This window comes from Pelodiscus sinensis, chromosome 3 (assembly GCF_052426305.1).
Source record: "Pelodiscus sinensis isolate ZL-2025 chromosome 3, ASM5242630v1, whole genome shotgun sequence".
Classification (NCBI taxonomy): domain Eukaryota; kingdom Metazoa; phylum Chordata; order Testudines; family Trionychidae; genus Pelodiscus; species Pelodiscus sinensis.
This window is the reverse complement of record NC_143054.1, coordinates 146297427-146324568: the sequence shown is the minus strand read 5'-3', so window position 1 is coordinate 146324568 and position 27142 is coordinate 146297427. Positions and strand designations below refer to the sequence as shown.

The 27142-nt window shown below is 46.9% G+C and overlaps 1 protein-coding gene across 5 annotated transcripts in view; it reads right to left on the bottom strand.

Annotated features, from left to right (window-relative positions):
- The window catches only part of DAAM2 (dishevelled associated activator of morphogenesis 2), a 371485-nt gene that overhangs the window by 22870 nt on the left and 321473 nt on the right, over nucleotides 1–27142 (bottom strand). For all 5 annotated transcript variants that reach the window (XM_089777421.1, XM_075925085.2, XM_006131756.5 and 2 more), the window contains 6 exons: nucleotides 25794–25900; nucleotides 24996–25084; nucleotides 23876–24044; nucleotides 19812–19919; nucleotides 17902–17962; nucleotides 13906–14037 (listed from right to left, as the gene is read on the bottom strand). In XM_089777421.1, coding sequence (XP_089633547.1) covers nucleotides 13906–14037; nucleotides 17902–17962; nucleotides 19812–19919; nucleotides 23876–24044; nucleotides 24996–25084; nucleotides 25794–25900 — 666 coding nt within the window. The remainder of the gene's footprint in view (nucleotides 1–13905; nucleotides 14038–17901; nucleotides 17963–19811; nucleotides 19920–23875; nucleotides 24045–24995; nucleotides 25085–25793; nucleotides 25901–27142) is intronic.

Here is a 27142-nt window from a genome sequence, read left to right as displayed (position 1 = left end):
GAAATTTTTGAAGTGGCCCTGGGCTGCACTGAAAAGGGCTGGGCCTCAAGCAGAAGGGGTGGGGCCAGGATACTTTCCTACTTTCCCACCCACAGACCATGATTGGTCTGCAAGGTGCAAGAGTGCACCCCAGAGGTTTCCCCATAGGCACCTATGCCCCTGGCTGTGGGAGGTGGTGGGTGGCTAAGGGAGATTAGAGAGGCTATCAAATTAAAAAGCTCAGTAAAAGTGGAGGATTTCAACTATCCCCATATTGACTGGGTACACGTCACCTCAGAACAGGATGCAGAGATAAAATTTCTTAATACCTCAAATGACTGCTTCTTGGAGCAACTGGTTCTGGAACCCTCAAGGGGAGAGGAAATTCTTGATTTAGTCCTAAGTGGAGTGCAGGATCTGGTTCAAGAGGTAAATATAACTGGACCACTGGGAAATAGTTACCCTATTGTAATGCTATTTAACTTCCCTGTGGTGGGAAAAACACCTCAGCAGCCCAACACTGTGGCATTTAATTTCAGAATGGGGAACTACACAAAAATGAGGAAGTTATTTACACAGAAATTAAAAAGTACAGTGACAAAAGAAAAATCTCTGCAAGATGCATGGAAACTTTTCAAAAACACCATAATAGAGGCCCACAGGGACGGCCCGTGAGCCTAGGCAAACTAGGCAGTTGCCTAGAGCGCCGCTGGCCCGGGCGCCCTATGATGACATCACGGCCATTGACGGCCGTACAGGCGGGGGCGCCAATTGCTCTGCCTGCCTGGGGCGCCAGCTGCTGCAGCCAGCTTCGGGCCGCTCCTGGAGGCCCAACTTAAATGTATATCCCAAATTAAAAAACATAGTAAAAGAACCAAAAAAGTGCCACTGTGGCTTAACAACCAGGTAAAAGAAGCAGAGAGAGATAAAAAGGTATCTTTTAAAAAGTGGAAGTCAAATCCTAGTGAGGAAAATAGAAAGGAGCATAAACTTTGTCAAATTAAGTGTAATAATATAATAAAAGCCAAAAAGGAGTTTGAAAAACAGCTATCCAAAAACTCAAAAAGTAGTAATAAAATGTTTTTTAAGTACGTCAGAAGCAGGAAGCCTGCTAAACAAACAGTGGGGCCCTTGGATGATTGAGATGCTAAAGGAGCCCTCAAAGATGATAAAGACATTGTGGAGAAGCTAAATGAATTCTTTGCTTCAGTTTTCACGGCTGAGGATTTTGGGGAGATTCCCAAACCTGAACCATTCTTTTTAGGTGACAAATCTGAGGAATTGTCCCAGATTCAGGTGTCATTAGAAGAGGTTTTGGAACAAATTGATAAACTTAACAGTAACAAGTCACCGGGATCAGATGGCATTCACCCAAGAGTTCTGAAAGAACTCAAATGGGAAATTGCAGAACTATTAACTATGGTTTGTAACCTATCCTTTAAATCAGCTTCCATATCTAAGGACTGGAAGATAGCTGAAATGACACCAATATTTAAAAAGGGCTCTAGAGGTGATCCTGGCAATTACAAGCTGGTAAGTCTAACATCAGTACTGGGCAAATTAGTTGAAATGACAGTAAAGAATAAAATTGTCAAACACATAGATGAATATACAGTAGACTTCCGATAATCTGGCACCTTTGGGACCCAGGTGGTGCCGGATTATCATAAATGCCAGACTATCGGGAGGTACTCTGGCAGGGGCAGGTCTCGTCGGAGGGGAACAGCACCGCAAGGGCCGAACCCTCCGCCATTTTAGAAGAAGGCAAAGCCTGCGAGCTGCAGAAGCAGAGGAGGAGAGAGGCAGGCAGCCGCTTCAAGAAGTTCTAGTCAATTGCACTGCCACTGCTGGATCAACAGGCTCTCAATCTACCTTTCCCCTCTACTGCCTGGGTAGGGGGCAGGCGGGCAGGCGGGGGGGTGCTGAACCCTCCCTCCTGTTGCAGGCTAGATCCACAGCCGACAGGATCATCTCCCCTCCCTTGTGAGTTTCAGCAGCAGCCTGTCACCGACGGATCTACCCGTTCACACCGCTCCTCTCCCCATTAGGCAGTAGAGAGGAAAGGTAGATTGTGAGCCTGTTGCCTGGGCAGTGTAATTGATTAGAACTTCTTGAAACAGCTGCCTGCCTCTCCCTCCCTCTCTTGTTCTGCCGCTTACAGGCTTTGTCTCCCTGCAGCAGGAGGGAGGGTTTGGCACACCCCCGCCCCCTCCCCCGCCGACCCCTACCTTCCTCTGCCCCCCCTTCTCCAGGCAGTAGAGAGGAAAGGTAGATCGAGAGCCTGTTGGCTGTGGATCTAGCCTGGGGCAGTGAAATTGACTAGAACTTCCCGAACGCGGCTGCCTGCCTCTTGCCCCCTCTCCATCACCCTGCAACATGACGGAGAGTTTGGCGCCCCTGCCCCTGCCGCCGACCTCGGTCCCCTTCCCTTCCCTCTCCACTTCCCCTCCAGAGGCAATAGATAAAGATAAATTGCAAGCCTGTCGCCTGCAGATCCAGCCACAGTTAATGTAATTGACTAACAACTTGAAGCAGCTGCCGGAGCACTTCTGGGTTGCAGTTGGTGCCGGACCATCAGACGTACCGGACCACTGGATGCCGGACCACCGGAGTTTTACTGTAATTTGTTGGGGGGAAAGTCAGTATGGTTTCTGTAAAGGGAAATCATGCCTTACTAATCTGCTAGAGTTCTTTGAGGGGTCAACAAATATGTGGATTAGGGGGATCCAGTGGATATAGTATACTTAGATTTCCAGAAAGCCTTTGACAAGGTCTCTCAAAGTAAAGTAAGTTGTAATGGGATAAGAAGGAAGTTTCTTTCATGGATTGATAACTGGTTAAAAGGCAGGAAACAAAGGGTAGGAATAAATGGCAAGTTTTCTGAGTGGAGAGAGGTAACTAGAGGGGTCCCTCAAGGGTCTATCCTGGGACTCATCCTATTCAACTTATTTATAAATGATTTAGAGAAAGAGGTAAACAGTGAAGTGGCAAAATGTGCAGATGATACCAAACTGCTCAAGATAGTTAAGACCAAAGCAGACTGTGAAGAGCTTCAAAAAGATTTCACCAAACTAAGTGATGGGGCAACAAAATGGCAAATGAAATGTAATGTTGATAAATGTAAAGTGATGCACATTGGAAAACATAATCCCAACTATACATGATGGAGACTAATTTGGCTACAACTACTCAAGCGAGAGAGATTTTTGAGTCATTGTGGATAGTTCTCTGTGAAAACACACACTCAGTGCGCAGCGGCAGTGAAAAAAGCAAACAGAATTTTAGGAATAATTAAAAAAGGATAGGGAATAAGACGGAAAATATCTTATTGCCTCTATATAAAACTATGGTACACCCACATCTTGAATACTGTGTACAGATGTGGTTGCCTCATCTCAAAAAAGATACATTGGCATTGGAAAAGGATCAGAAAAGGGCAACAAAAATTATTAGGGGCTTGAAAAGGGTGCCATATGAAGAGAGATTAAAGAGACTTGAACTTTTCAGCTTAGAAAAGAGGGGTATGTCTACACTACCCCGCTAGTTCGAACTAGGAGGGTAATGTAGGCATACCGCACTTGCTAATGAAGCCCGGGATTTGAATTTCCCGGGCTTCATTAGCATAAGCGGGGAGCCGCCATTTTTAAATCCCCGCTGCTTCGAACCCCGTGCAGCGCGGCTACACGGGGCTCGAACTAGGTAGTTCGGACTAGGTGCCTATTCCGAACTACCGTTACTCCTCGTGAAACGAGGTGTACCGGTAGTTCGGAATAGGCACCCTAGTCCGAACTACCTAGTTCGAGCCCCGTGTAGCCGCACTGCACGGGGTTCGAAGCAGCGGGGATTTAAAAATGGCGGCTCCCCGCTTATGCTAATGAAGCCCGGGAAATTCAAATCCCGGGCTTCATTAGCAAGTGCGGTATGCATACATTACCCCGCTAGTTCGAACTAGCGGGGTAGTGTAGACATACCCGAGGAGACTAAGGTCTATAAAATCATGCGTGGTATGGAAAAGTGAATAATGAAAAGTTATTTACTTATTCCCACAATAAAAGAACTAGGGCTCATCAAATGAAGTTAATAGGCAGCAGGCTTAAAACAAAGAAAAGGAAGTTTTTCTTTACTCAGTGCATTGTCAACCCGTGGAACTCCTTGCCAGAGGATGTGGTGAAGGCTAGAACTTTAACAGGGTTCAAAAAAGAGCTATAGATTCATGGAGGTTAAGTCCATCAATGGCTATTAGCCTGGATGGGTAGGAATGGTGTCCCTAGCCTCTGTTTCTCTGGAGGTGGGAGACAGGGGAGGGAGCATGTGATGATTACCTGTTGTGATCCCTCCCTCTGGGGCATCTGATATTGGCCACTGTCTGCAGACAGGATACTGGGCTAGATGGACCTTTGGTCTGACCCAGTATGGCTGTTCTTATGAGGAGACTTTGTGTGCTCCCCTTTCTGCCCCCAGGCCAATCAACGCTTGGGGGCGGGGGAGTGTGCAAAGTCTCCTCCTACCCTGCCAGGAGCCGCGCACTCTTGGCAGGGTGGAGGAAACTTCATGCGCTTCCCTTCACTCCCAGGCCATAATTGGGTGAGCAGTATCTGGCCTGTGGAGGCCCTTTTGCCCACCCCTGCTGTAGAGTAATCTATAAATGCAAGTATCACAGAACACGGGATGCTAAGGACTCCTCACACTGTCTTTATACTCTTTACATTCCATCCCATCGCTCTATTTTAGGACTTTATCTACCAACAGTCAGTTCTGCCACATGTGCTTCTCAGAATCTACCATCTCTTGGACATCCAGTTTCACGAGGCATACCGGAGTGGTCGACAAAGGCTTCCCTTGTTGACCATGCCGCGTCTAGACTGCTGCGCTGTGCCGGATCAGCTGATCGTCGGCACAGCGCGGAAGCTATTTTTATTTTAATTAAGCGGGGATTATTTAAATCCCCGCTTCTTTGATATGCCGAGTAAACTATTTTACGTGGCTCCGTTGACAGAGCCATATAGTCTAGACGTACCCCAGGGCTACGTCTACACTGGCCCCTTCTCCGGAAGAGGCATGCTAATTTCAAACTTTGGAATAGGGAAATCCGCGGGGGATATTTAAATATCCCCCGCAGGATTTAAATAAACATGTCCGCTGCTTTTTTTCCGGCTTGGGGAAAAGCCGGAATAAAGCATCTAGACTGGCGCGATCCTCCGGAATAAAGCCCTTTTCCGGAGGATCTCTTATTCCTACCTGAAAGTAGGAATAAGAGATCCTCCGGAAAAGGGCTTTATTCCGGAGGATCGCGCCAGTCGAGACGCTTTTTTCCGGCTTTTCCCCAAGCCGGAAAAAAAGCGGCGGACATGTTTATTTAAATCCCGCGGGGGATATTTAAATCCCCCGCGGATTTCCCTATTCCAAAGTTTGAAATTAGCATGCCTCTTCCGGAGAAGGGGCCAGTGTAGACGTAGCCCAGGTGTCTCCTTCATTTAGTGCCCTATACCACAGTCACAGGGACCCTGAAGAAGAGTTTGTCATGAACCTCTTTCCGCCTCCACTCTTGGACAAGTGAAATATTCCCAGAGGGCCATCAGGGCCCAAAAGATAAAGGCTTGTTTGCCGCAGGTAATTGTGGGTTCGCTATAGGCATTCTCGATGGACAGACCCCTACGATGTAAGAAGGGCTATTGAGCAAGTGACATCTTTTGGGATAGAGCTACATCCCAAGCCTTCATGAGCAAACATAATAACTGATCAGTTTGCCAAACAGGCTGAACCCACAAGAGGCAGCACGCCCTGTACACAGGCCACTGGCCCAGGAATCAGAACTCCTGACTTTGCCATTGATGCTTTAGGTGGCCCTGGTCAAGTCACTTAGGTTACTTCTACACAGCAATTAAACACCCAGCACTGACCAAGATCTGCAGACTAGGCCTAAGGGGCTGTTTAGGGGTGTAGCGGTTCAAATTTGGGCTGCAGCACAGACTCTGGGACCTGTGAGTTCGAGTCAGCTAACTTGGGCCAGCCATAGGTCTTTTATTCCAGTGTAGACATACCCCAAACCTCACTCTGACTCAGCTTTCTTTTGTGACATGGGGACAATGGTCCTTATGATAGCTGCCTCTTTTGTAAAGTGCTTTGAAATCCACATGTGAAAATCATTATGGAAGCACTAAGAATTACATTATTTTTTCATGTTCTGTGATGTCGAGTGCTGGAACACGGACAGAAACTTGCTAATTACTTAAGTCATTTGGGGAAAGATATATGGGGAAAAGCAAGATGGAAAACGTGCGGGAGAGGGTGGTTAAGGGGGTAGGAAGGATTGTAACATGGTCTGGTCTATATTTTTCATTAAAATAAATTCATTTCTGCAACTTATCACTCCTCCATCTCATGCGATAACAAAGCTGAATTCCTCTTTTTGCCAGAGCAAATGGTTTAGACAGTTCTTTATTTCAAAAAGTTGTTTTCAACATGGAGATGGAAAATAGGACAGCAGCACACACTTGCACCTGTACCTGCCACTGAAACATCAAGTAGCTGCAGAGACCTTATTGGAAGCAGCAGGAACTGGGGACCCATGCACAGAAGAGAAAATAGCAAAGTGAAAATTAGTTGGAGGCTCCAGTATGTTATTGAGGGACTAGCATGGGAAGAATGGATTATACCTCCTTGCCTGAGCAAAACTCAATATACTTCCCTAGTCAAGCAATATCCAAGTCTTTACTACAGGTTGAACCTCTCTAGTGTGACACTCTTTGGTCTGGCAACATCTATGGTCCAGCATGATTTAAGTTAGTCAGATGGCCATTTCTCATGGGTGTGGCCAAGTTGCCCGCAGTCCCATAACGTTTACAGCCACCAGTCTTGGCTCTCAGTGTTCTGTGCTGTTATTTAGCTTTAATTTACCCCTAAGGGTATGTCTAGACAGCAGGGCTGTTTCGGGATCCCCAAACAGCTACTCCTCATCTTTTAGACTTGCCCATTATTTCAAAATACTTTGTGAAATAACTGGTGCACTATTCCGGCTTCCCTGAAACCCTTGTTCCATGAGGGTTAAGGGATATCTCGAAATAGTTTGTTATTTTGAAATTTGGCACTGTGTAGATGCTCCAAATTTCGAAATAGGCTATTTCAAAATACAATCAAAATAAGATACACAATTTGTTACACAAATTGTGTATCTTATTTCAAGTTTAGGAGGCTGTGCAGACACACCCTAAATGTCTTCAGAGAGCCCAGTAAGCAGTGGGGGTGTGTCTAGACTACATGGCTCCATCAATGGAGCCATATAGATTAGACAGATCGGCAAAGGGAAATTTAAATTTACATGGCTGCCGCGCTGAGCCGACAAACAGCTGATCAGCTGTTTGTCAGCTCAGCGTGCTAGTCTGGACACTCTGCGCCAACCTGAAAGCCTTTTATCGACATCCCCGTTATGCCTCGTAGGATGAGGTTTACCGGGGATGTCGATAAAAGGCTTTCATTTCGACAGGGGAGCGTCCAGACTAGCACGCTGAGCTGACAAACAGCTGATCAGCTGTTTGTCGGCTCAGCGCGGCAGCCATGTAAATTTAAATGAAGCCACAATTATTTAAATCGCGGCTTCATTTCCCTTTGCCAAACAAACAAATCTACATGGCTCCGTCGATGGAGTTTAGACGTACCCTGGCAGTGTTGGTAATGCTGCTGGACAATATTGACCTCCCGTAATTCAGCAAATTCTCTGGTTTGGTGCTGGTCCAGTCATGAGGGTGCCAGACTGGAGAGGCTCAACCTGTGCTAACACTCCAGTTCTTCAACAAGGCAGTTCAGCTACAATGCTGTTCTTTTCAGTGGAAAGACGTCCATCAATTTCAACAGAACTTGGACACAACCCTACATCTCCTCAAAGCCTATTGATCATAAAAGGGGTTTTGAACTAACTCCCTGGTGGCCAAGAGCAGCCCTGCTTATGCAGGAAAGACACCATGAGTATTTTTGACATATTAGATCATTTGTCCTGGGGCCATCTGCATTTCTAGTTGAATGTACGGTGGGTATGTGATTTATTTACCAAATGGCTCTGCTTGAGAGGGTAAGTTTTGGTATCTGTCCATGTCTCTTGGAGCACACCCCAGCTTGACTCCAATAGTCTATTAGTCTCAGTAGCTGACAGAAGGAACTGGTTCCAAAAGATGGAGGGAGGCCAACTTTTGTGTTTGAAATGGTTTCTCTCTGCCATTTGGACTGTAGTATCCCTGCGTGCCTTGTAGCTCTCAGCCATTAATGGCTATTATCTTAGCTGGATTTTCACTTTCAACTGCTGCTCTTCAGAACAGAGACCCTGTGTTTGCCAAATTTACTGGCATCCAGCGGCTGTGCAGATTTTGACCTCCCATCCTAATGATACTTAGTATTAGTTCTCTGCTTGAGGTCTCATTTCAGTCAAGTCATAAGAAAGGCCGAGAATAGGCCTTCTCACTTCCCTTTCATCTTAACCTTGCCACAATTATTCCTTGGCCTTCGTTATGCCCCTGCACTAGATGTCCAGAAGCGGCAGGACACTTGCTGTAGCTTTTATCTAATTCTGACCACTATGGTCGTGATCATGTCTGAAATATACTTTGGATCCTTCTGGAAGAAATACATTAAGCATTTAACAGATTTTGTTATAAACTATACACACAGGTGAAGTTCACCCATGTGCTGAGAACAGATACAATACCATTGCTTCACTTCAGTTCTATCGTCAGTGCTTACATAGGACTTTCATGATATAGCCACGCCCTTCTTAGCAAGTAGGAAAATAAAAAGTATACCCTAGGAAATAATGGTGAAAAAATCACATTGATTTGGCCTGAGCTTTTGCACCTTTTTTTTTTTTTTTTTGGCACAAAAGCAAGGACAGTTTTTTCAGTTGACATTCAATCTAATCCTGTATTCCCAACAAAAAAAACAATTTCTATCTTGATCAAGTATATATCAATTGGGATTAGGTTTCAGGATAGAATTTCTCTCACCCCTCCATCCCAGAAATGGCAGAAAATAACCTTTAATTAACTCTGTGAGTTCTCCTAAAAAAACTACCTCTCCGATGTCACAGTGTACTGAAGATGAAAAACCAGCAGGAGAAAAATGCCCAGCTTTATGAGTGAGTGTCAGGAGAGTGGGGACCAATTTTTCAGCCCGATCTTAACTGAGCATGTTTTGGGCATGCACAGATGATGGTGATCAGTGTTCCCTCTAAGCTGTGCACATCTGTGGCCACTCAGGAGAGATTTAAATGCCACCCAGCTAATTAGCAGAGCGCCCACAGCCTCAGTGCACATAAAAATGTATTCCACACACAAATGGGAAAAATCTGCACATGGATGGAAAAGACTGGACCAATGGTTACCAACCAGGAGATCGGGATCTACCGCTGGATCTTGTAGCCTCTGACAGGTGATCCTGACTGGTTTGGCCAGGAAGCTATCAAGTGCTGGCACTTCAGTTGCCTTTCCCCCCACAGTCATGCTGCTCCTGCCCTCTGCCTTGGAGCTGCCCCTTGGGAGGGAGAAGAGGAGGGGGCTGATGTCAGGGTGTCCCTCCTCCCCCGCTTCTGTACCCCATCTCCACACAGAGAGAAGGGGCTGGAGGGAGCTTGGCAATGCAAATCTCTGTCACTCACACACAGTGTGTGTCTCCATCATTCTCACAAACACACACTGTCCTTCCCTTTCATCTCCTGACCCAACACAAACATGAGAGGTTGTTGTAACTTCCGTTACACCTTGCAAAGTGGGTTATCTTTGCGTCTTGACTGGCCTGTGCATTTCATCATTTTCATTTCTCTCTACGCTTACATTGAATTCTTTGAGCAGTGAGTTCTCAAATGCCGAACCTGTCGTGGCTGGAGTCATTATCCCTGTGGTAATTGCTGTTCCTGGATGTGGCTGGCATCTCCCTACAGCCCCTGAGAGAGGCAGAGCAGAGAGGCTCCACATGCTGTCGTTGCCTGCAGACCCCACTCTTGCAGCTCCCATTGATCAGTATCAGGGAACTGTGGCCAGTAGAAGCTGTGGGCTCAGAGGGTCAGCACATGGCACCATGGAGCCATTGCTGTCCATGTCAGCTGCTTTCAGGAGTGGTGCAAGGTCAGGGCAGGAGCAAGCACACCTTAACCTCACTGCTCCATCAACCGGAAGCCATCTTTGTTAAGTGATACCCAGCCAGAGCCTGCTTCCTGAACCCCTGTTCCAGCCCTGAACCTCCTCCTGCACCCACCCTCCTGGCCCAGATGCGAGTCCCCTTGTACCCAAACTCTTTCCCAGAGCTTGCACCCTGACACCCCTCCTGGACTCCAATCCCCCACCCTGGGCTAAGCCTGGAGCTCCTCCCTCACTCCAAACCCTTGGCCCTTGACCAGAGCCTGCACCCCAACCCCTTACTCCAGCCTGGTGAAAGTGAGTGAGGATGGGAGAAAAAGGGAGATCAAGTGAGCAGGGTGAGGCCTCAGAGAAGGGGTGGAGCAGGGGCAGGGCCTCAAAGAAGGGGCGGGAAGGAAGCAGGACTAGGGTATTTGGGTTTGAGGTAGATCTTACATTGCACTTAAATTGGAAAAGTGTCTTGTGGGTAAAAAGGTTGGAGACCACTAGACTAGAGGGAACATTCATGGTGGTTATAGCATTTGGTTTGCAAAGATAAAGGCTAGGGTCTGAAAATCTAGACCTTAAAATTTAAAACATCATTTCTTCTGCATTGTGACAGTTGGCACCAAGTGGTCCTGTTGCTGTCTGTCTGAGCAAAAAGGCCAGAGACTGCACGGGCCACGTGAGACTGAACACATCCCCCCCCCACATTAGAGGTGGTGGTTTGAAGGTAGGGTTGAGGTGCATGGGTAGCACTGTGTGGGGAAAGCTGCAGTACCTGCACTATACCTGCTCTATATTTAGAATGATATTCAACACCTGCTGTGAAAGCCATAACTTCACTATTAAAATCGGTGGACCAGCCCCTTTCTCCCAGGCCTCATTAGCATTTTTATAAACTTAAAAAAACAACAAATGGTCTGGTAGCACTTTATAGACTAACACAGCCCACCAAAGCTCATGATCCCATCCACCGGTTTTGTTAGTCTATAAAGTGCTACCAGATCGTTTGCTGGTTTTTAAGTTTTTAAGTTTTTCCTGTTTCCTAGCTCGGCTACCCCCTCGGATTTTTATGTCATTTCCCCTCCCCCAGTATGTTTCTAGCAATCAAAAGGAACAGGATAGTGAGATCTCCATGGGTGCTCTGCCCTCCTTTTGCTGAGCAGTTGTAGTTTCCACAGCAGGGACAGGGTTCACAATTCAGCGAACACAGAGAGTCTGTGGAGCACGGGAGCCATCATGGCCTCCGGGAAGCACATCTGTTTTGTTGAGACTTTCCAGTTGTGAAAAAGGAGCAAGGGAGGGGGGAATGGAGTGAACATGAGAACGAGCACAGTGCTGGCAAGGACAGAGTGTTCTCTTTCAGCAGTCCAAGGCAGCTCAATGCCAGTGGGAGAACCCAAGGTCTAGATTCAGCAGAAGCTGGAAAGGCATATGTTCAAGAAGAGTGGGGTGCATTAGGAGAAGGTAATAGGGAACGGGGGAGAGGTTTCCTAAGTATGGTAGAGTCGTTAACATAAAACCTCTCTTGTTAAATGCTTTATGTTGGCAAATGTTGAAAAACATGTGCAACAAGTTCCAGACATGTTGGTCTGACTGCGGGGAGACTCTCCAAAATCTTTAAAGCAACAGGATTCCCTTTTTCCTGCCCTGGCCTGATCAAGGAAATGTTGTATCCCTGCCTTGAGTGAATGATTTTATGTTTTTAACCCAATATCGATCCCTAAATGAATGGCCTTGCTCACACTCAGTACCTGTCAATAGAATGCACCCAGGGCTGGATTTTCAATTAGGCACGTGCATAAGAGCACCAACATTCTAGGGGCACCTCACCTCTCAAACTGTGTGCAACAGAAAGGTCAGCTGGGGGCACTGAAGATGTTGTGTCTAGGGGCACATAAGGTGTAACTCCAGGTCCAAAATACTCCAAGGAATGGCAGCTCTCTTAAGGAAGCCATGCTATAACAGAAGTGGAGGGTCTGAGATATAAACCACCCTTCCTTGCTGAGAGTGCCAGCTAATGACTTCTGTGCCATTTTGCCATAACAACCAACCAACTCTTGTTGGGACCTTGGGATTCCTGTGGTGGGGGTGCTGTGAGACAAATGCTGCAATTCTAACAAGCCAAGTCATGCCCATTGTGATGAAATGTTAGGTCAAAGCAAGGGTGCCCCATGCTGACAGGACACTGACCACACAGTTACTGAGGGGTTCAAATTGTCCTGATCCTTCTCCAGTATCTTGCTTGTCCCCTGAAAAACAGGAGGCCTGGCAACTCAATTACTGATATTTTATTCACTGTGCAGTTTGGTCCCTCACATCTCTCACTTCAAACTATCGACACCAGCAATGGAAACCAACATGTCCCAAGGAAATACTTGCTCACTGTGGACAGCCACTTTTAACATTGCCAGCCGACCAGCACAGGGTTGCCATTCCACATTTATTTTAGGCCTCGTTCCTTTGAACATTTTCAGATCCTTAGGAGCTTTTCGTGCATGTTCTTTCCCATTCAACCAAAAGACGGAGGGATTAATGCCAGCTTCAAGTCATCAGCAAAGAGCTGGGCACCTCGGCAGAGGTCTGCACTTCCCTTATTGGATTTGTCCAAAGAAGCAAGTGCAAGCTGATGACAATAATAACTGAACATTAATACACTTAGGGAACTTTTTAACATGAAGGATCCTAATATTTTTTGCAGATTTACATATTTGGGAATCACCCGCCTATTACTGAAATGCAGCGTCCTACAGGCTGGGATGAGTAACCACTCTTAGTCAGCAACCTAACAGGGTGTTTCTTTGTTTTCTGAAGAATATAAGAACAGCCATAGTGGGTCAGACCAAAGGTCCATCTAGCCCAGTATCTTGTCTGCCAAAAGTGGCCAATACCAGATGCCCCAGAGGGAGGGAACACAACAGGGATTCCTCATGTGATCCCTCCCCTGTCAGAGGGGAGGAAGTAAAGAATTCATTTCTCCAGTTGAAAAATTTCCCTTCCGTTACATCATCAGTGTTTACCTTATTCTTGAAATGTGTGTCATGAGATCTTTAAGAACCAAAGGGGATCTTGTTTCTGACCAAAAGCCAGCAATCCCAATAACACAACACCTCCTAACAGCACGTCACACAACCCTCCCGTCCCTTTTCTTCCATACACACCACGCTCCACAGTGAGCTCTAGAGAAGCAAAAGACATAATGGGCAAAACCTCAAGGGTGATATGGGTTGTATCCATTCAGTGAATGGGACAGATAGGCCAAACTCATCACCTTTACCCTGAAACTCTTTGAATGTCAGGATGCTGCCTTCCACCTCACGCCACTCACACTAATGTCCTGGTGTTGTAATCTGCTGCTTCCATTTTGGCTCCAGGAGATACTGACCCAAGATGGCCAAAATCTCTCAAGAGCTGCTGGTAAGCTTCAGACTCTGCCCAAGATTCATCTAGGAACCCAAGACCTAGCCTACGTTTAACCCATGCCTGAGTGCTACCACCATGGCCTGCCTCTAGGGCGTAGATGAACTCAGTCCCCAGGGCTACCAATCTGGCACTTTCCACTGGAAAAAAGATACATGAAATATGAAAAAGAAAGTAGCAACAATATCTGTTGGTTAGGGGATTTCCTTCCCTGTGCTTACACAGAAATTGGAGGTACACAATTTGTCCCAGGTATCCCTACAAGCCCACTCATCTGGATCCAGAGGAAGCAGAACAAAGGAGCTTCCTAGCTGTCAGAGTCAGTAAAAAGTCACAGAAGTTGGGTGTGAAAGCTGCTGGCTGAAAGGCACAGGTTCCAGACAAACACTTTCAGGGGCTTGCCTACCTTGTCTCTCGCCTCGTTCAGAAGGTCTTCCAGCTCCGAGAAGCTGAAACTGGCCACAGTGATGAAGTCACTCATGACAGGCACAAACCTGTCCCCTGTTTCCCGCATGCGTCTTTTCTGATAGTCCAGTTCCTGGAAGAGAAGAGGCGAGAAGTGTTGATTGGCAGTCGGCAGTGAGAAGAATGGGGCTGGGTAAACCCGCTTGTTTCGGTTAACATAGGGCACGCTTTCTTTCCCCAATATACCTATCAGCAACTACTGTTCAGAACCACCCCCCACCTCTGCTTTCACCTATTCAAAAGGTAGAATTCTCACAAGATGGAGGTAGATCTTACTTGTTATCTCCTGGATCCTGCTACTCTAACCGAAGAGTTCCATACTATCCATCTAATTTACTGTGTTGCTAAAGTACCTCTAGTATCTAACTGTCACAGAGCTGGGACACTATGGTTTTACTTATACTTTGATTGGGAAATAACTGTAATTCAGATAACTCCATGGAGTCACTGGAAGTAAATGCTAATCTATTTAATAGTGCAATTGTACTGGGGATCACAGGACATTGCAGGAAGCTGCTCTGCCCTGGAGCTGGGCTGGTGGCAGAAAATAGCTTCCAGAGAGCTGTTGAAGCATCCTGGGCTGCACTGTCCCTTGCACAAAGGGGCATTTTGAGTTTTGCCAGTGTTTGTCCCTAATTAATATTTGCAAAGAGCTTTGAGATCTTTTTACTCAAGACATAGAAGAGCAAAGCCTTGTGAGTGTTCAGATATGGAGCTGACCCTCCACATGGTAAAGTAAACACAGTTTCTGATGTTTGCCTTGCTCTTATTTTTTAAATATTTTACAATCCATTATCCAAGGGCCAGGATTTGGGCTTTTACTGTAGTATACTGCAGTATTTCTATCAGAGGTGAAACAAACCTGCTCAAAATGATCACCAAGGAAATTTGCTGACTCACTGGTTAAAGCCCTAGCCTAGGACTTGGGAGATCTTTGTTTAAGTCCCTACTCTACCACAGATTTCCTGTGTAACCTTGGGCAAGTCACTTAGTATCACCACACCTTAGTTCTCCAGCTGTAAAATGGGTATAATAGCACTTCTTTGCCTACCCGGGGTTTTTAGAAGACAAATGCATTAAAGATCATGAGGTGGACAGGCTCTACAGTGTTGGAGGCCGTACAAGTTTCTCGGATGGACAGATTGGCTAGCTGAATTGACCTTTCTGCCTTCGATAGCAAGTAGAGGGGAGCTCAGTGTCAGAATATGGGAAGCATTTCCTATCTAGCTGGGAGACTGGTTTTACAATCAAGACAACTTTTAATTATGGATCAACATGTATGTGCTTATACATGAAAGCTCTCCTTCTGCTGACTGAGGCACCCCTTCAGCTGGATGGTCAGAAATCCCGTCTTCAGAACAAGAGTTTGCATACCCCTACCACCTCCCTTGGGCTCCCCAGGCACCTTTTCAGCACAATGAATGATCATATATAGAGGCCAATAAATACCAATTGAAGTTTACAAATTTAATCACCAATGTATCCTGCATGAGAAGCCATGGCTGGATGTGTATCTTCAGATGTGTGATTTCTAAAAACTGGACTGAGCGAGAAAGGGCTGTCCAAGCTTTAAATTACACTGTAAAGGTAGGAAAGGGAAGGGGTACAAGGACCTTTAAGAGCAGCTGGCTGTGAAACTATTTTTAGTTTTCTATTCTTATGGGGCCTTGAAGAATCTTCTCAGTCAGCGAAGCCAGGATTGTGGTGAGAATACTTTGGAAGGTGAACAAAAGTTACACCTTCTCCCCCACACCTGACAATGATCTTCTATTGTTGCTCTAGTGTTGTAATTTAAGTGCCAAAAATGTGAAAGGAATGAGACTGGGAAGTGCTGGCAGCTCAAACTGAAAAGGATCATGTAAGGGAGGGGAAAGAGGGAGGATGGTGACTGAATGGGGAGGGGATTTTGCCCCTGAATTCATACATAAAGGTATGCTGGCCATATGTCCCGATCTTTCCAGGCCAGTCCCAAATTTAAATGCTCTGTCCTGGTGCCCCATCAAGTAGTGAAATGTCCCAGAAAGCCCTGCTGGACATTTCACTACTTGATGGGGAACCTGATGTGGCACAGGAATCTCATCCTCCTTCCCCCTGCAGAGTGCGTAGGGCAGCCGGGCAGGTTCCGGTGGCACACAGCCCCTTGCTCTCCTCTTCCCTCACTCCTCCTGTGGGACCGTCTCTGTCATGCAGGGTCCTGGTCCAGCAGCACTGCCTCCTCCTCCTCAGGACCACCTTGGAGCCCCGGCAGGAGCTACATGGAGCCAAGCTGGGGCACTGCAGAGTGGGGGGCACTCGGGCTCGGCAGGTGCCGGGACTGGAGTGGAGGCCACCCACAGTGCTATTTTTAGTACTGTGGTCCAGGTCCCCACAGGTGGTCCCATCTCCAGCTGGAGACAAGTGGCAGCTGCACGAGGTGTGTTGCAGCTGGGATAGCCTCACTGGAATGGGCCTTGTGCAGCTGCCACTTGACTCCAGTTGGAGCCAGGCAGCCCACAGGGACCAGGACTATGGTACTAAAAATATCACCGTGGGTGGCCTTTGCTCCAGTCCCAGCATATGGTCCAGCACATGGTCCTAAAAATAGTACCACAGCCCGGCTCCAGCCCCACAAACTGCTTTCCATGTCAAAGGCAGGTAAGGGGTGGGACTTCTTGTGGCAGGGGCATGGCTAATGTGGGTCAGGAGGCGTGGCTAACGTCCTTAATTTTGCTTCAGAAAATATGGTCTCTGTATATATGGGAGAGCAGAGGAGAAGTAGCTAGAAGGACAAGAGGGCAAACAACCCACAAACAAAAGAAAATGAAGTAGATGCTTGCATTTTGAGGACGGAATTGCTTCCACGAGGAGTAACGGTAGTTCGAACTAGGAAGCCTAGTTCGAACTACCTAGTTCGTGCCCCGTGTAGCCGCGCTGCACGGTGTTCGAACGAGCGGGGATTTAAATATGGCGGTGCCCCGCTTATGCAAATGAAGCCCGGGAAATTCAAATCCCGGGCTTCATTTGCAATTGCGGTATGCCTACATTACCCTCCTAATTCGAATTAGGAGGGTAGTGTAGACATACCCTTTGTGATTTGGGTTTACTGTTGAATTATGCCTTCATTTCTTTTTTCTTTATATTCTAATCTCCACATTTCAAGCTCCTCACCCTTGCTTAATAAATATGCCATATCAATGGATACCACTTGTTAGCTACCCTCCTGAATTCCACTCATTTTGCAAGTGCCCTCATGTTGACTCAATACTGTGTATTTTTCTGGCGATCTCTAGGTGGAGAAACCATGTGCTGACATGAAAAGCTCAATAATTCACACCTGTGCCTCAGCTTTAGCCCCTGAGATGGGGTTACATTGAGTGGAAGGCCGGATCATCCCAATGCAATACTTTGCATTACTCTGTTTTCAGAGAATGTGCTGCAAAAGTGAGCCAGCAGCCCAGGAAGCAAAGGAAGCAGAAATGCAACCGAGGGGACTTTCAGCAACAGTGGGAAGAAATGCCATTTGCCTGGTGTCTTACAATTTCTTCATCCTTGTCCTCTCTGCCTAGTCTATGTCTTTCTTCTCCCTCTCCTGCAGCTGCTCAGGTTGCTGGGAGATAGAGCAAGTGATAATTGTGGCAGAAGGGCATGTGAGACACCTGCTAAGCAACAAGTGATTTCTCAGCACCAAGCAAAGAGGCTTATTTCATTTCATGTCTGCGCCATTTGTCAGTCTCTTGCTCTCCAGACCAAACTCAAACGAGCCTTTTGTTAAGGCCAAAGTCTGCTAGGATCATCACCAAGAGCTTTGCAGGAGCAGCTTTTATTTATTTTCTCCCATGAACGCATTGTGCTAAATGAAAGAAGAAAAGCCCCCTTCTTTTCTCATAGAAAATATAGTGCCCCAGATCCCAAGTGGCACATTCTTAGTGTGGAGATTTGGAAATCTTGACATACTTACAACCTCAACGGCTTTCAATCCAGTCTTTATGTTGTTAACTTCCTTCTCAAGCTCCATCAGGCTGCAAGGGAGACACAGAGACGCAGCCGTGAAAACAAAAAGGGTAGTGTTACACAGGGATACAGGAACTGCTGTAGCAGAACAGACCACTGGTCCATCAAGTCTGGGATCCTGCCTCTGGCACCAGCCATGCCAGATGCTAGGCTTTGGGGAAGGGGTCTGTGCTTCCTTTTGTATGCGAAGTAAATCCAAGGTCCTAACTGCCTGTGGTCAGATTAAAGATGCCATGATATTTATGGAGAGGAGAGAAAGGTTTAAATTCCAAACATCTGTTACAGGGTACAAGATACCGGGCTGTGAAGTCAACCCAGCTCTAGCATGGAGTGCTAGTCACAAAGCTAGTTTGTAATAACTGCCTGATTCATTGCTTCAGCACACACACCACATGGGCCTCAGATCAGTTTCACAAAACATCTTCTCCCTACCTAATTACAGAATCCCATTAGGGGCAGTTTTATTACTAAACTATCTTTTGCCATGCACTATCCAAATACTGTTGTTGACTTTTTTTTTTAATCATATAGGAGTCCATATCTAGATTACATAATCCTACCCTAGTGATCACTAACAGACAAACTCCTTCTAAACTAGTGTTGAATTGGATATTTCATTAGCATACAAAAATCAGGGTACTTTTCATTGCCACGAGGAGATGAAGTCTGTCACCTCTCCATCACTGGTTAGAAATTGGTTGTAGGTTACTAGTGAGTGAAAAATTGTTTCTCAATCTCTTCATTAAGGAATTGGTTGAGAAGTGTCCACATCTCAAAACACAGCACTGATACTACCTAATCTCTGCAGGAGAGCTGGGAGCACAGAATGTCTCTTTTTATAACCTTCATTCATTCTTCCCTTGCTTTTCACAGGCTGTAGAGGTACCAGACCACTCCAGCTGCTCACACAAAGAACAATGGCTGGGCAAATATGCACCCAAATATTCTGGAACAGTGTTTTGGAAAAACTCCTAAGTAGTTTTGATGGTAATTGAAACCTTTTTATTTGTTTTCCACAAACATCCATAGGAATTTATAACAAGAACTGTAGTGACAGGTTTCAAAGGTAGCCATGTTAGTCTGTTTCAGCAAAAACAACAAGGAGTCCAGTGGCACTTTAAAGACTAACAATTTTATAATAATATAAGCGTTTGTGAGCTGCAACTCACTTACGCAGATGTATGAAGTGAAAGAAAAAGAAGCAGCTGATAGGGATACATAGATGTAATACTCCCATCTCTGTATCCTTACTATCTGTTTCTTTTTCTTTCACTTCATGCAGCTGATGAAGTGAGTTGCAACTCATGAAAGTATAAGACAAAAACTTTAGTGAAAAATGAAAGTATCCCAAACCCTTGTGCAAAAGTCTGTACAAAGGTTTGCACAATCATCTTGAAAATGGCTTAAACAGCCTGGGACTTATTTACTGGGTTTGTTTTACTTTTATGTTTCTTGTTTTTTTAAATAACCTCCAACTCCCCAAAATGGAGCATAAACAATATTATATGATTTAGATTACCAATCGCACAGCACAAGTAGTGACTTACCAAAAGTCTAGTAATTATGATGACTAGTTCAGGTATATTATACAGGATATATTTGCATAAAACTCTCAATGATTTCATAGATGACTGAGAGGCAGGTAGCTATAAGTCAGCACAGCTCCATGGATGCCAATGGACTGAGGCAATTAACACCAGCTAAGGAGCTAGTCCTTACTTGCGAATACACTAGCAGAGCAAGGCCATAAGCGACTAAATGTCTGATTAAAAGCCTACTGAAGTCAATGGAAGCTTTTCCTTTGATTTCAACAGACTTGGAATCAAGATCCAGGACCCACAGTAGCACTGGACTTACTTGACTTTTGCTGCTTCTGGAAGATGCTGCAGCTCAGCCTGCATGTCTAGGATATCTGGGTAGTTCTTCTCAAAGATCATAATTAAATAGTGCAACAGTGTAATATTCCTAAAACAAAAAGGACACGGATGAGAAATGAAAGGAGGAAGGGGAAATGCCAGCCAGCGCAAAGCATTTGGTGCTGGAAGGTGGTACATCAAATGAAGTGAATTTCAGAGAACAAATCAGCAACTCTGTGAATAAAATGAAAGCATCACCAATTAAAAGAGACTATTCTCCTAAGAATCATTCTTTCCAAAAACTAAAGGGACTTGGGTATGCCACAGGATCTGTAGAGTACATTCCAAATATTGAAACTCAAGTTCCACTATGACAAAGGGAAAAAAACCATATCTAGGCAGTAGCCTCCTAGGGAACGAGTAACCTCAGAGTTAGGGTAGCCAAGTTTCTGATGGAACAAAACTTACCACCCTTGCCTCAACCTCACTTGCTTGCTCTCCCCCGCCCTCACTCATTTTGACAGAGGTGGAGACGGTCCCTTTATGACTGGGTGTTTGGTTGAAAACAGGATATCTGGCCATCTTACTCAGCATATGTCTACACTACCCCCCTAGTTCGAACTGGGGGGGGGGGTAATGTAGTCATACGGAGTTGCAAATGAAGCCCGGGATTTGAATTTCCCGGGCTTCATTTGCACAAATCCGGCCGGCGCCATTTTTAAATGCCGGCTAGGTCGGCCCCCGTGTCGCGCGGCTAAACGCGGCACGGACTAGCTAGTTCAGAATAGGCTTCCTAATCTGAACTAGCTGTACACCTCGTTCCACGAGGCGTACAGCTAGTTTGGATAGGAAGCCCAATCCAAACTAGCTAGTCCGTGCCGCGTGTAGCCGCGCGGCACGGGGTCTGACCTAGCCGGCATTTAAAAATGGCGCCGGCTGCCTTTATGCAAATGAATCCCGGGAAATTCAAATCCCAGGCTTCATTTGCAACTCCGTATGACTACATTACCCCCCCAGTTCGAACTAGGGGGGTAGTGTAGACATACCCTCAGTGTGCAGGGTCGGCCATAGGCTGATTCGTCCGATTCCCTCGAATCGGGCCCCACGCCTAAAGGGGCCCCGCGCCCTGAACCCAGAAGCATGGGCGTTGAGTTATATGGGCTCGTGGTGCCCGTGCTCCAATATTCAGAGCCAGGGGCCCTGCTCCACCAATATGTGGAGCTGGTTCTCTCCCCTGGCCCTGCCTGGAGCGGGCCCTGGCCCCCCCATGTATCCTCCCACTCCGGCCCCAGAGCATCCCCTCCAACCCCAGCCCATCCCTGCCATGTGCAGCTTTAAGTCCGGCTCTCCCTCTCCGGTGTGTGCTGCCGGCTGCTGCTACCATGTGCAGCATTCCCAGGTAAGTGGGGATATGCCCGGGCATGACGTGACGTCACGGCCCGGGACTTTAAAACTTCTCGGTGCCGTGTTGTGCCGTGCAGTCTAGTTCCGGGTTCAGAGTCCAGGGACTTCTGGGGCCCGAGCACAGACTCCAGCCCCGCAAAGTGAAAAGCAAAAGGTAAGGGAATGGGAATGGGAGCAGGAGGAGGATGGGGAGGAAGGGGCTTGTGAGGAAGGGGAGTATGAAAATAGGGGAAGGGGTGGGAGAGGAAGGGGCTTGTGCGGAGGGGGAGGGGGAAGAAAGGGGAAGGCACCAAGAGACAGGGTGGAGGAGAGACAAATGCCAGGGGGCCAAGTGCAGACAATGAGGAAAAGGGCAGGAGGGGAGGTGTCAGTGGGAGGGGGGACAGGGTGATGCTGTGAGAGGAGAGGGTAAGGGCATTGGTGGCTACAGGGGGGAGGAGGAGGAGCTGGGAGAAGGCTTGAAAGAAGGGGTGGGCATGAGAAAGGTGGGGATGGAGCAAGTCATGTGTGAGGGCACAGAGGGACATGAGGGAAATGGGGGCAGAGAGTGGTGAAGGGTGGGCATCAGGGAAAAAGAGAGAAAAGGGGGCAGGGGCAGTGAGGGAAGGGGGAGGCACCAGGAGGGTGCAGGGCTAAGGGAAGGTGCAGGTGCCAGGGGATTCTGGGGGTGAAGCAGAAGGGCAGACACCTGCAGGGGAGGGACCAGCACCAGAGGAGAGAGGCAGGGCAGGTGTGTAGAGGGAGGTGTTAGAAGAGAGAATGAGGAGGGGTAGCTCACATGATCAGAGTGGGGCTACTGGAGGAGTGGGCACGGGGCAGAGAAGGGCTGGTGGAGGGGGGCAGGTCGCAGGAGGTCTGAAGGCAGTGAGAAGGGCAGGAGTCAGGACAGCGAAGGTGTGTGAGGAGTTGGGAGGGAGGGCAGCAGGCACCAGGGGAGCTGATGGAGCAAGGGGAGGACACATGGCAGCGAAAGAAAAGGTAAAGGTTTATAAAATATTTATAAATAACTTGGGTGCCACAATGGCACATCCAAACAAGCCACATGAACTCAGTACTGGTACACAACACCATTCATTCTGCTCATGGGAGGAAACTCTTAGGCTATGTCTACACTGGCGGCTTCTTGCGCAAGGGTTCTTGTGCAAGAAGTCTTGCACAAGAGCACGTCCACACTGCCATGTGTGAGCTGTGCTTTGTGCAAGAGTTGGACGCTCTCTTGCGCAAGAAAGCTCCGATGGCCATTTTAGCCATAGGGGTTACTTGCATAAGAAATCCCTGCCAAGCATCCACACTGCCCTCTTGCGCAAGAGAGCTTACACCTGTTAGAAAAGAGCGTAGCTCTTGCGCAAGATGCCCAGTCTTACCACGCTGTACTGTAAATGCTCTTGCGCAAGAGCAGGCGGGCAGTGTGGATGCTCGGTGGGTTCTTGCGCAAGAACAGCTGTACTTGTACAAGAAGCTGCAAGTGTAGACATAGTCTTAGAGGGAACACTTCCCCCAGCCTCTCTGCCCCCGAGTTAATGTCACACACATTGGGTTAATGCAACTGCAGGATAGTTGCATGAGGGGGGTTTGGTGGGGGCCAAACTTATCCCTGTTGGTAGGAGGATGGTGGGAAAAGCCCTTAGAGGGGGGTCATATGACACCTTTTACTTCTGTTCATGTGTCCATCTTGCCCTGAACGTGTTACCTCTGGAGGCCTGGTTAATAGGGGTCAGGGGGTGTGGCTAATGGGGCACCACCAACAATTATACAAACCTGCTGCCCCTGCCCGGAAGTGTGCCGGGTGCGCTGTGGGAGAGGGTGTTGGCCCCGGAGGAGGAGTGCAGCGGCTGCTTGCGCTGCAGGAGGTGTGAATTGAGCACAGGGTGATGGGGGTTGTGTGTAGTTTTTTTTTTTTTTTGCTCAACCAAAATTGCTGTGGGGCCCCGTCGAAATTGTTCGAATTGGGCCCTGCACTTCCTAAAGCTGGCCCTGCAATGTGTGTATTCAGAAAGCACATAGTAACAGTTAAAAAATAATTCAGGTTGATTGGTTTAACGTTTTTAAGACAGGGATTTGTTCCACAGGACTTCTTACTGCAGTTACTCATTCTATGACAGCCCAAAGCTATTCCCCCTGAAGCTGCTGTCTCATCAGATCCCAGCAAACCGGGGTACAGTCTGGTTAATACCTGCATGGGAGTCATGCAAGGAGAATCTAAAGTGCTGCAGGGTGTTATTGGTTCAGTAGGTGGCGCTCTTTCCTCTAAGTCAGTATCGAATCTATACCCCAGAACGGTGGCAGGGGATGTGTTGTGCTGTCAGAGCGACTGCTTTTTGGATAAAATGTAAAATTGTTGGCCTGTTTTTTTTTTTTAATCTTCTAAAGATTAAAAAAAGAAAGAAAGGCTATTAAGCAAGGGTGTGTCAGGCAAATTCTACGGAAATTATCCATGCCGCTTAAATTAGCTGTGGAATATTAAATACAAGTATCGTTGTTGTTTGTAGTTAAACAGCTGACGAGTTTTGCCCAAGAAGCAAACGAACTGCAGTGCTGTTTTAATAGAGTCAAATGCTCTTTCGGGCCCTCAGCACCATTTGAAATTTTCTACAGTTACATTACCTGAGGAAGCAAGATGCAACCTGGTCGCTTTCATTTGCTGGGTACTTTCAAGCCTACCTGTCTATGCTGGATTTGGTGTCTGCAATTTTGTTCAGGCTGGAGACTTTGAAGCCGTACGCACTTCCCCTCTGGCCCTTGTTCATGTAATTGCCAAAGGCCAGGACAACCTCAAGGAGCTGCTTCAAATGCCTGCTGCGAGTGAGCTCCTTGGAGGCTAGAAGAATGGCTTGAAAAGAAGTAAAAGATGACCCAAGGTTATGGCTCCGCAGCTTTTCTTCCCCCGACTCTAAGCAATCCAAAGCACAGCCCCAGGGAGCCCCACTTTCAAAGCATCCAATCCTGGGGCTGATCACAGCCTCCCCCAGGGCAATTTGAAAATGCTGACTGGCACATGCTCTTGTGCTCACTGTAATTCCCAAGGAGGAAGAGTTTAAATACCGGATGAACCCCACTTTCCCCTACTCCCTACCTTCCCCTACTCCAAAGGGCTAAGTTTATAAAAGAGCACTAGGGACCATGTGCTCCGGCTGTCAGAGCCTGACGGGGGACGTCCAGGAGTTGAGGCTGTGATGGAAGCCTGCTTTTGAAAAGGACACAGGGTATGTCTACACTGCCACCCTAGTTCGAACTAGGGTGGTAATGTAGGCAACCGGAGTTGCAAATGAAGCCCGGGATTTGAATTTCGTGGGCTTCATTTGCATCTTGCTGGGCACCGCCATCTTTAAATGTCCGCTAGTGCGGACTCCGTGCCACATGGACTAGGTAGTTCGGACTAGGCTTCCTATTCCGAACTACCGTAACTCCTCGTGTAGCCACGCGGCACAGAGTCCGCACTAGCGGACATTTAAAAATGGCGGCGCCCGGCAAGATGCAAATGAAGCCCGGGAAATTCAAATCCCGGGCTTCATTTGCAACTCCGGTTGCCTACATTACCACCCTAGTTCGAACTAGGGGGGTAGTGTAGACATACCCTCACTGAGTGCTGCTGGTTTAGTGTCACAGGGTAACGTACAGGGCAGCAGTTAGGGTACATTCTGCCAAAACAACAACTTTATGGAACCTTCCCACAGAATGACCATCTTAGCTGGTGTTCTTGCCTGGTACATGCTTCGCGTGTGTGTAAATCTCTCAGACACTCCCTGCCCCTCACGACTCTCTACAGAGGCCCTTGTCGTACCTTCCACTTTTGGCTTGCATTCCGCCAGCCTCTCTGGGAACTTCTTCTTAAAGAACAACGCCTGCAGCCGCTGCTGGTAGTGATCAATCCTACATGACGGGAAGCAGGGGGAGCTCATGAAGCTTGGGCCACCTGTGAAGGCAGCCTTCAGGAACAAACAGATTCAGCACAGGCACCATTCATTTTACACAAAAAACTAAGCCAGATATGGGATTACTGAAGCAGCCTGGGCATAGAAAGACCTATTGCTCCCAATGCCTGTCAGTTAGCATCAGGTGCTATTCCTCAGAGTGCAGCAAACACAAACTTTGTACTGTAACCATATCTCCAGGGCAACTGGTTGGTTTCCGTTCTCTTTGAGAAAGATGTGTTTTTATAGCAGGCTTCAAATGGAAGAGAGATTCCCACCCAGTAGAGGTGCCAGGTTGGGTTGGGAAAAGGGACAGATCTCAATGGGAGGGGATGTGATCAGCCTCAGGAAATTCAGAAGCTGAAAGCCAGAGCTGAACACCTGAAGGTGTGAACGGTGTTGGAAAGGTATGGCAAACATGTTCTGATCAACCCAAAGTGCTCCCTAACTGGGAGACAGAGAGAGTTCTTAGCACCCAGAAAGGCTGATACAATGACTTAAAATGCCTTCATGTTGTGTCTCAGAGCCCCAGGGTGTGATTCAGTGCAGAATCTGGCTCACAATATATTGATTGTTTCCCACCAATGCCACATTATCTATTTTCTATCACAATTACAGCAACTTCCAGAAAGTCCCCAGGGCTCTTTCTCAGCATATGTCACACAGACCTGCTCATTTCATAGAGGAATCGATCAGCCCGGGCCATGCGGTCAATTTCGTGTTTATGTTCTTCCAATAGATCGATGTCACTCTTCTCAGGAACAAACTTCAGCAGCTAGAACCATAGAGACAAATCAAAAACAAGCATGAGGGACCCAGCAAGAGAGGGGGATACACTCACGCAGATGGGAGGCGAAACAGCATGCAAGGGAGAGTGAGTGAACTGTGCTACTGTGAGGAAGCACAGCTCAGATTCCCCCAACTGACTGTAATATCCAAGCCATGCAGCTGTGGCTACAGAAGTGACCATGTTAAAACATCTGCTTGCTGTTCTGCCTTTATTTTCCCTCACTGATCTCATTAGATTCTTTTTAGTTTCAGAGAGTCTTTCCCATTTGTAACTATTAAGCACCAACTTCTCTTCTCATTTACATCAGTGTAAACCTAGAAAGAACCCCTTAAACTAACACAGCAGATTTACACTGATGTAAATGAGAGTAAATCCCCTCCAAATGTAGATTATCTACCCCACTCACTCTACAGTGCCACACAAAGCTCCAACTATCTCTCTCCTTTCTTGCCCTGCTCTGCAGAAACAATAAACAATATCTAAGTCAGTGTATGTGTGCCTGACACAGGCTGCTATTTATGTGCTGACCTTAAAAGCTCATACTTTGACAGATTTTTGACATATTTGGTGGGAGTTGTGCTTCAATTTGATTATAAATATCGTCATGCACACATCCTAACCCACATTCACAGGATGCAAATTGTGAGGAATACCAAGCAGCGGATCTGTTTTTCATCATTGCGCTAATATTTTATTGCAAGAAACCCAAAATCTGATATTGAGATGCAGAGCACCTGAATCTCTCTGGGACCTCAAGGGAATGGGGAACAGACTTGTAAAATGTCAAAACTTTGTGTATACAATTAAACATTAAGATGGAGCATAAAAAGGCACCATCTTTTATGGAGGGGTCAGAATGAAAGCAATATTTTGCACTTTTTAATCCAAGGCTCTCTAAGCACTGTTCAAATATGAATAAGCATCATTACTGCCATTTCACAGATGGGAAAACTGAGGCAAAAAGCGAACCAACTGCAGAACAGAGAACAGAACCAAGATCTCTAGAGTCCCAGTTTGCTGCTCTAGTCAACAAACTGAGAAATGAAGGAAATGAGAATGGTCAATAGAAAAAAGAAGTTGGTTAAGCAGGAAAGAAAGAGTTAAGGGCCAGTAGAAATTAGAGGAAAGAAAAAATAATACTAGTAAAATCATAACCACATATTCACTGGATCAGGAAACTTCAGTTATAATGTAATAAAAAAAGGGCTTATCCAAACTCCATCAAAA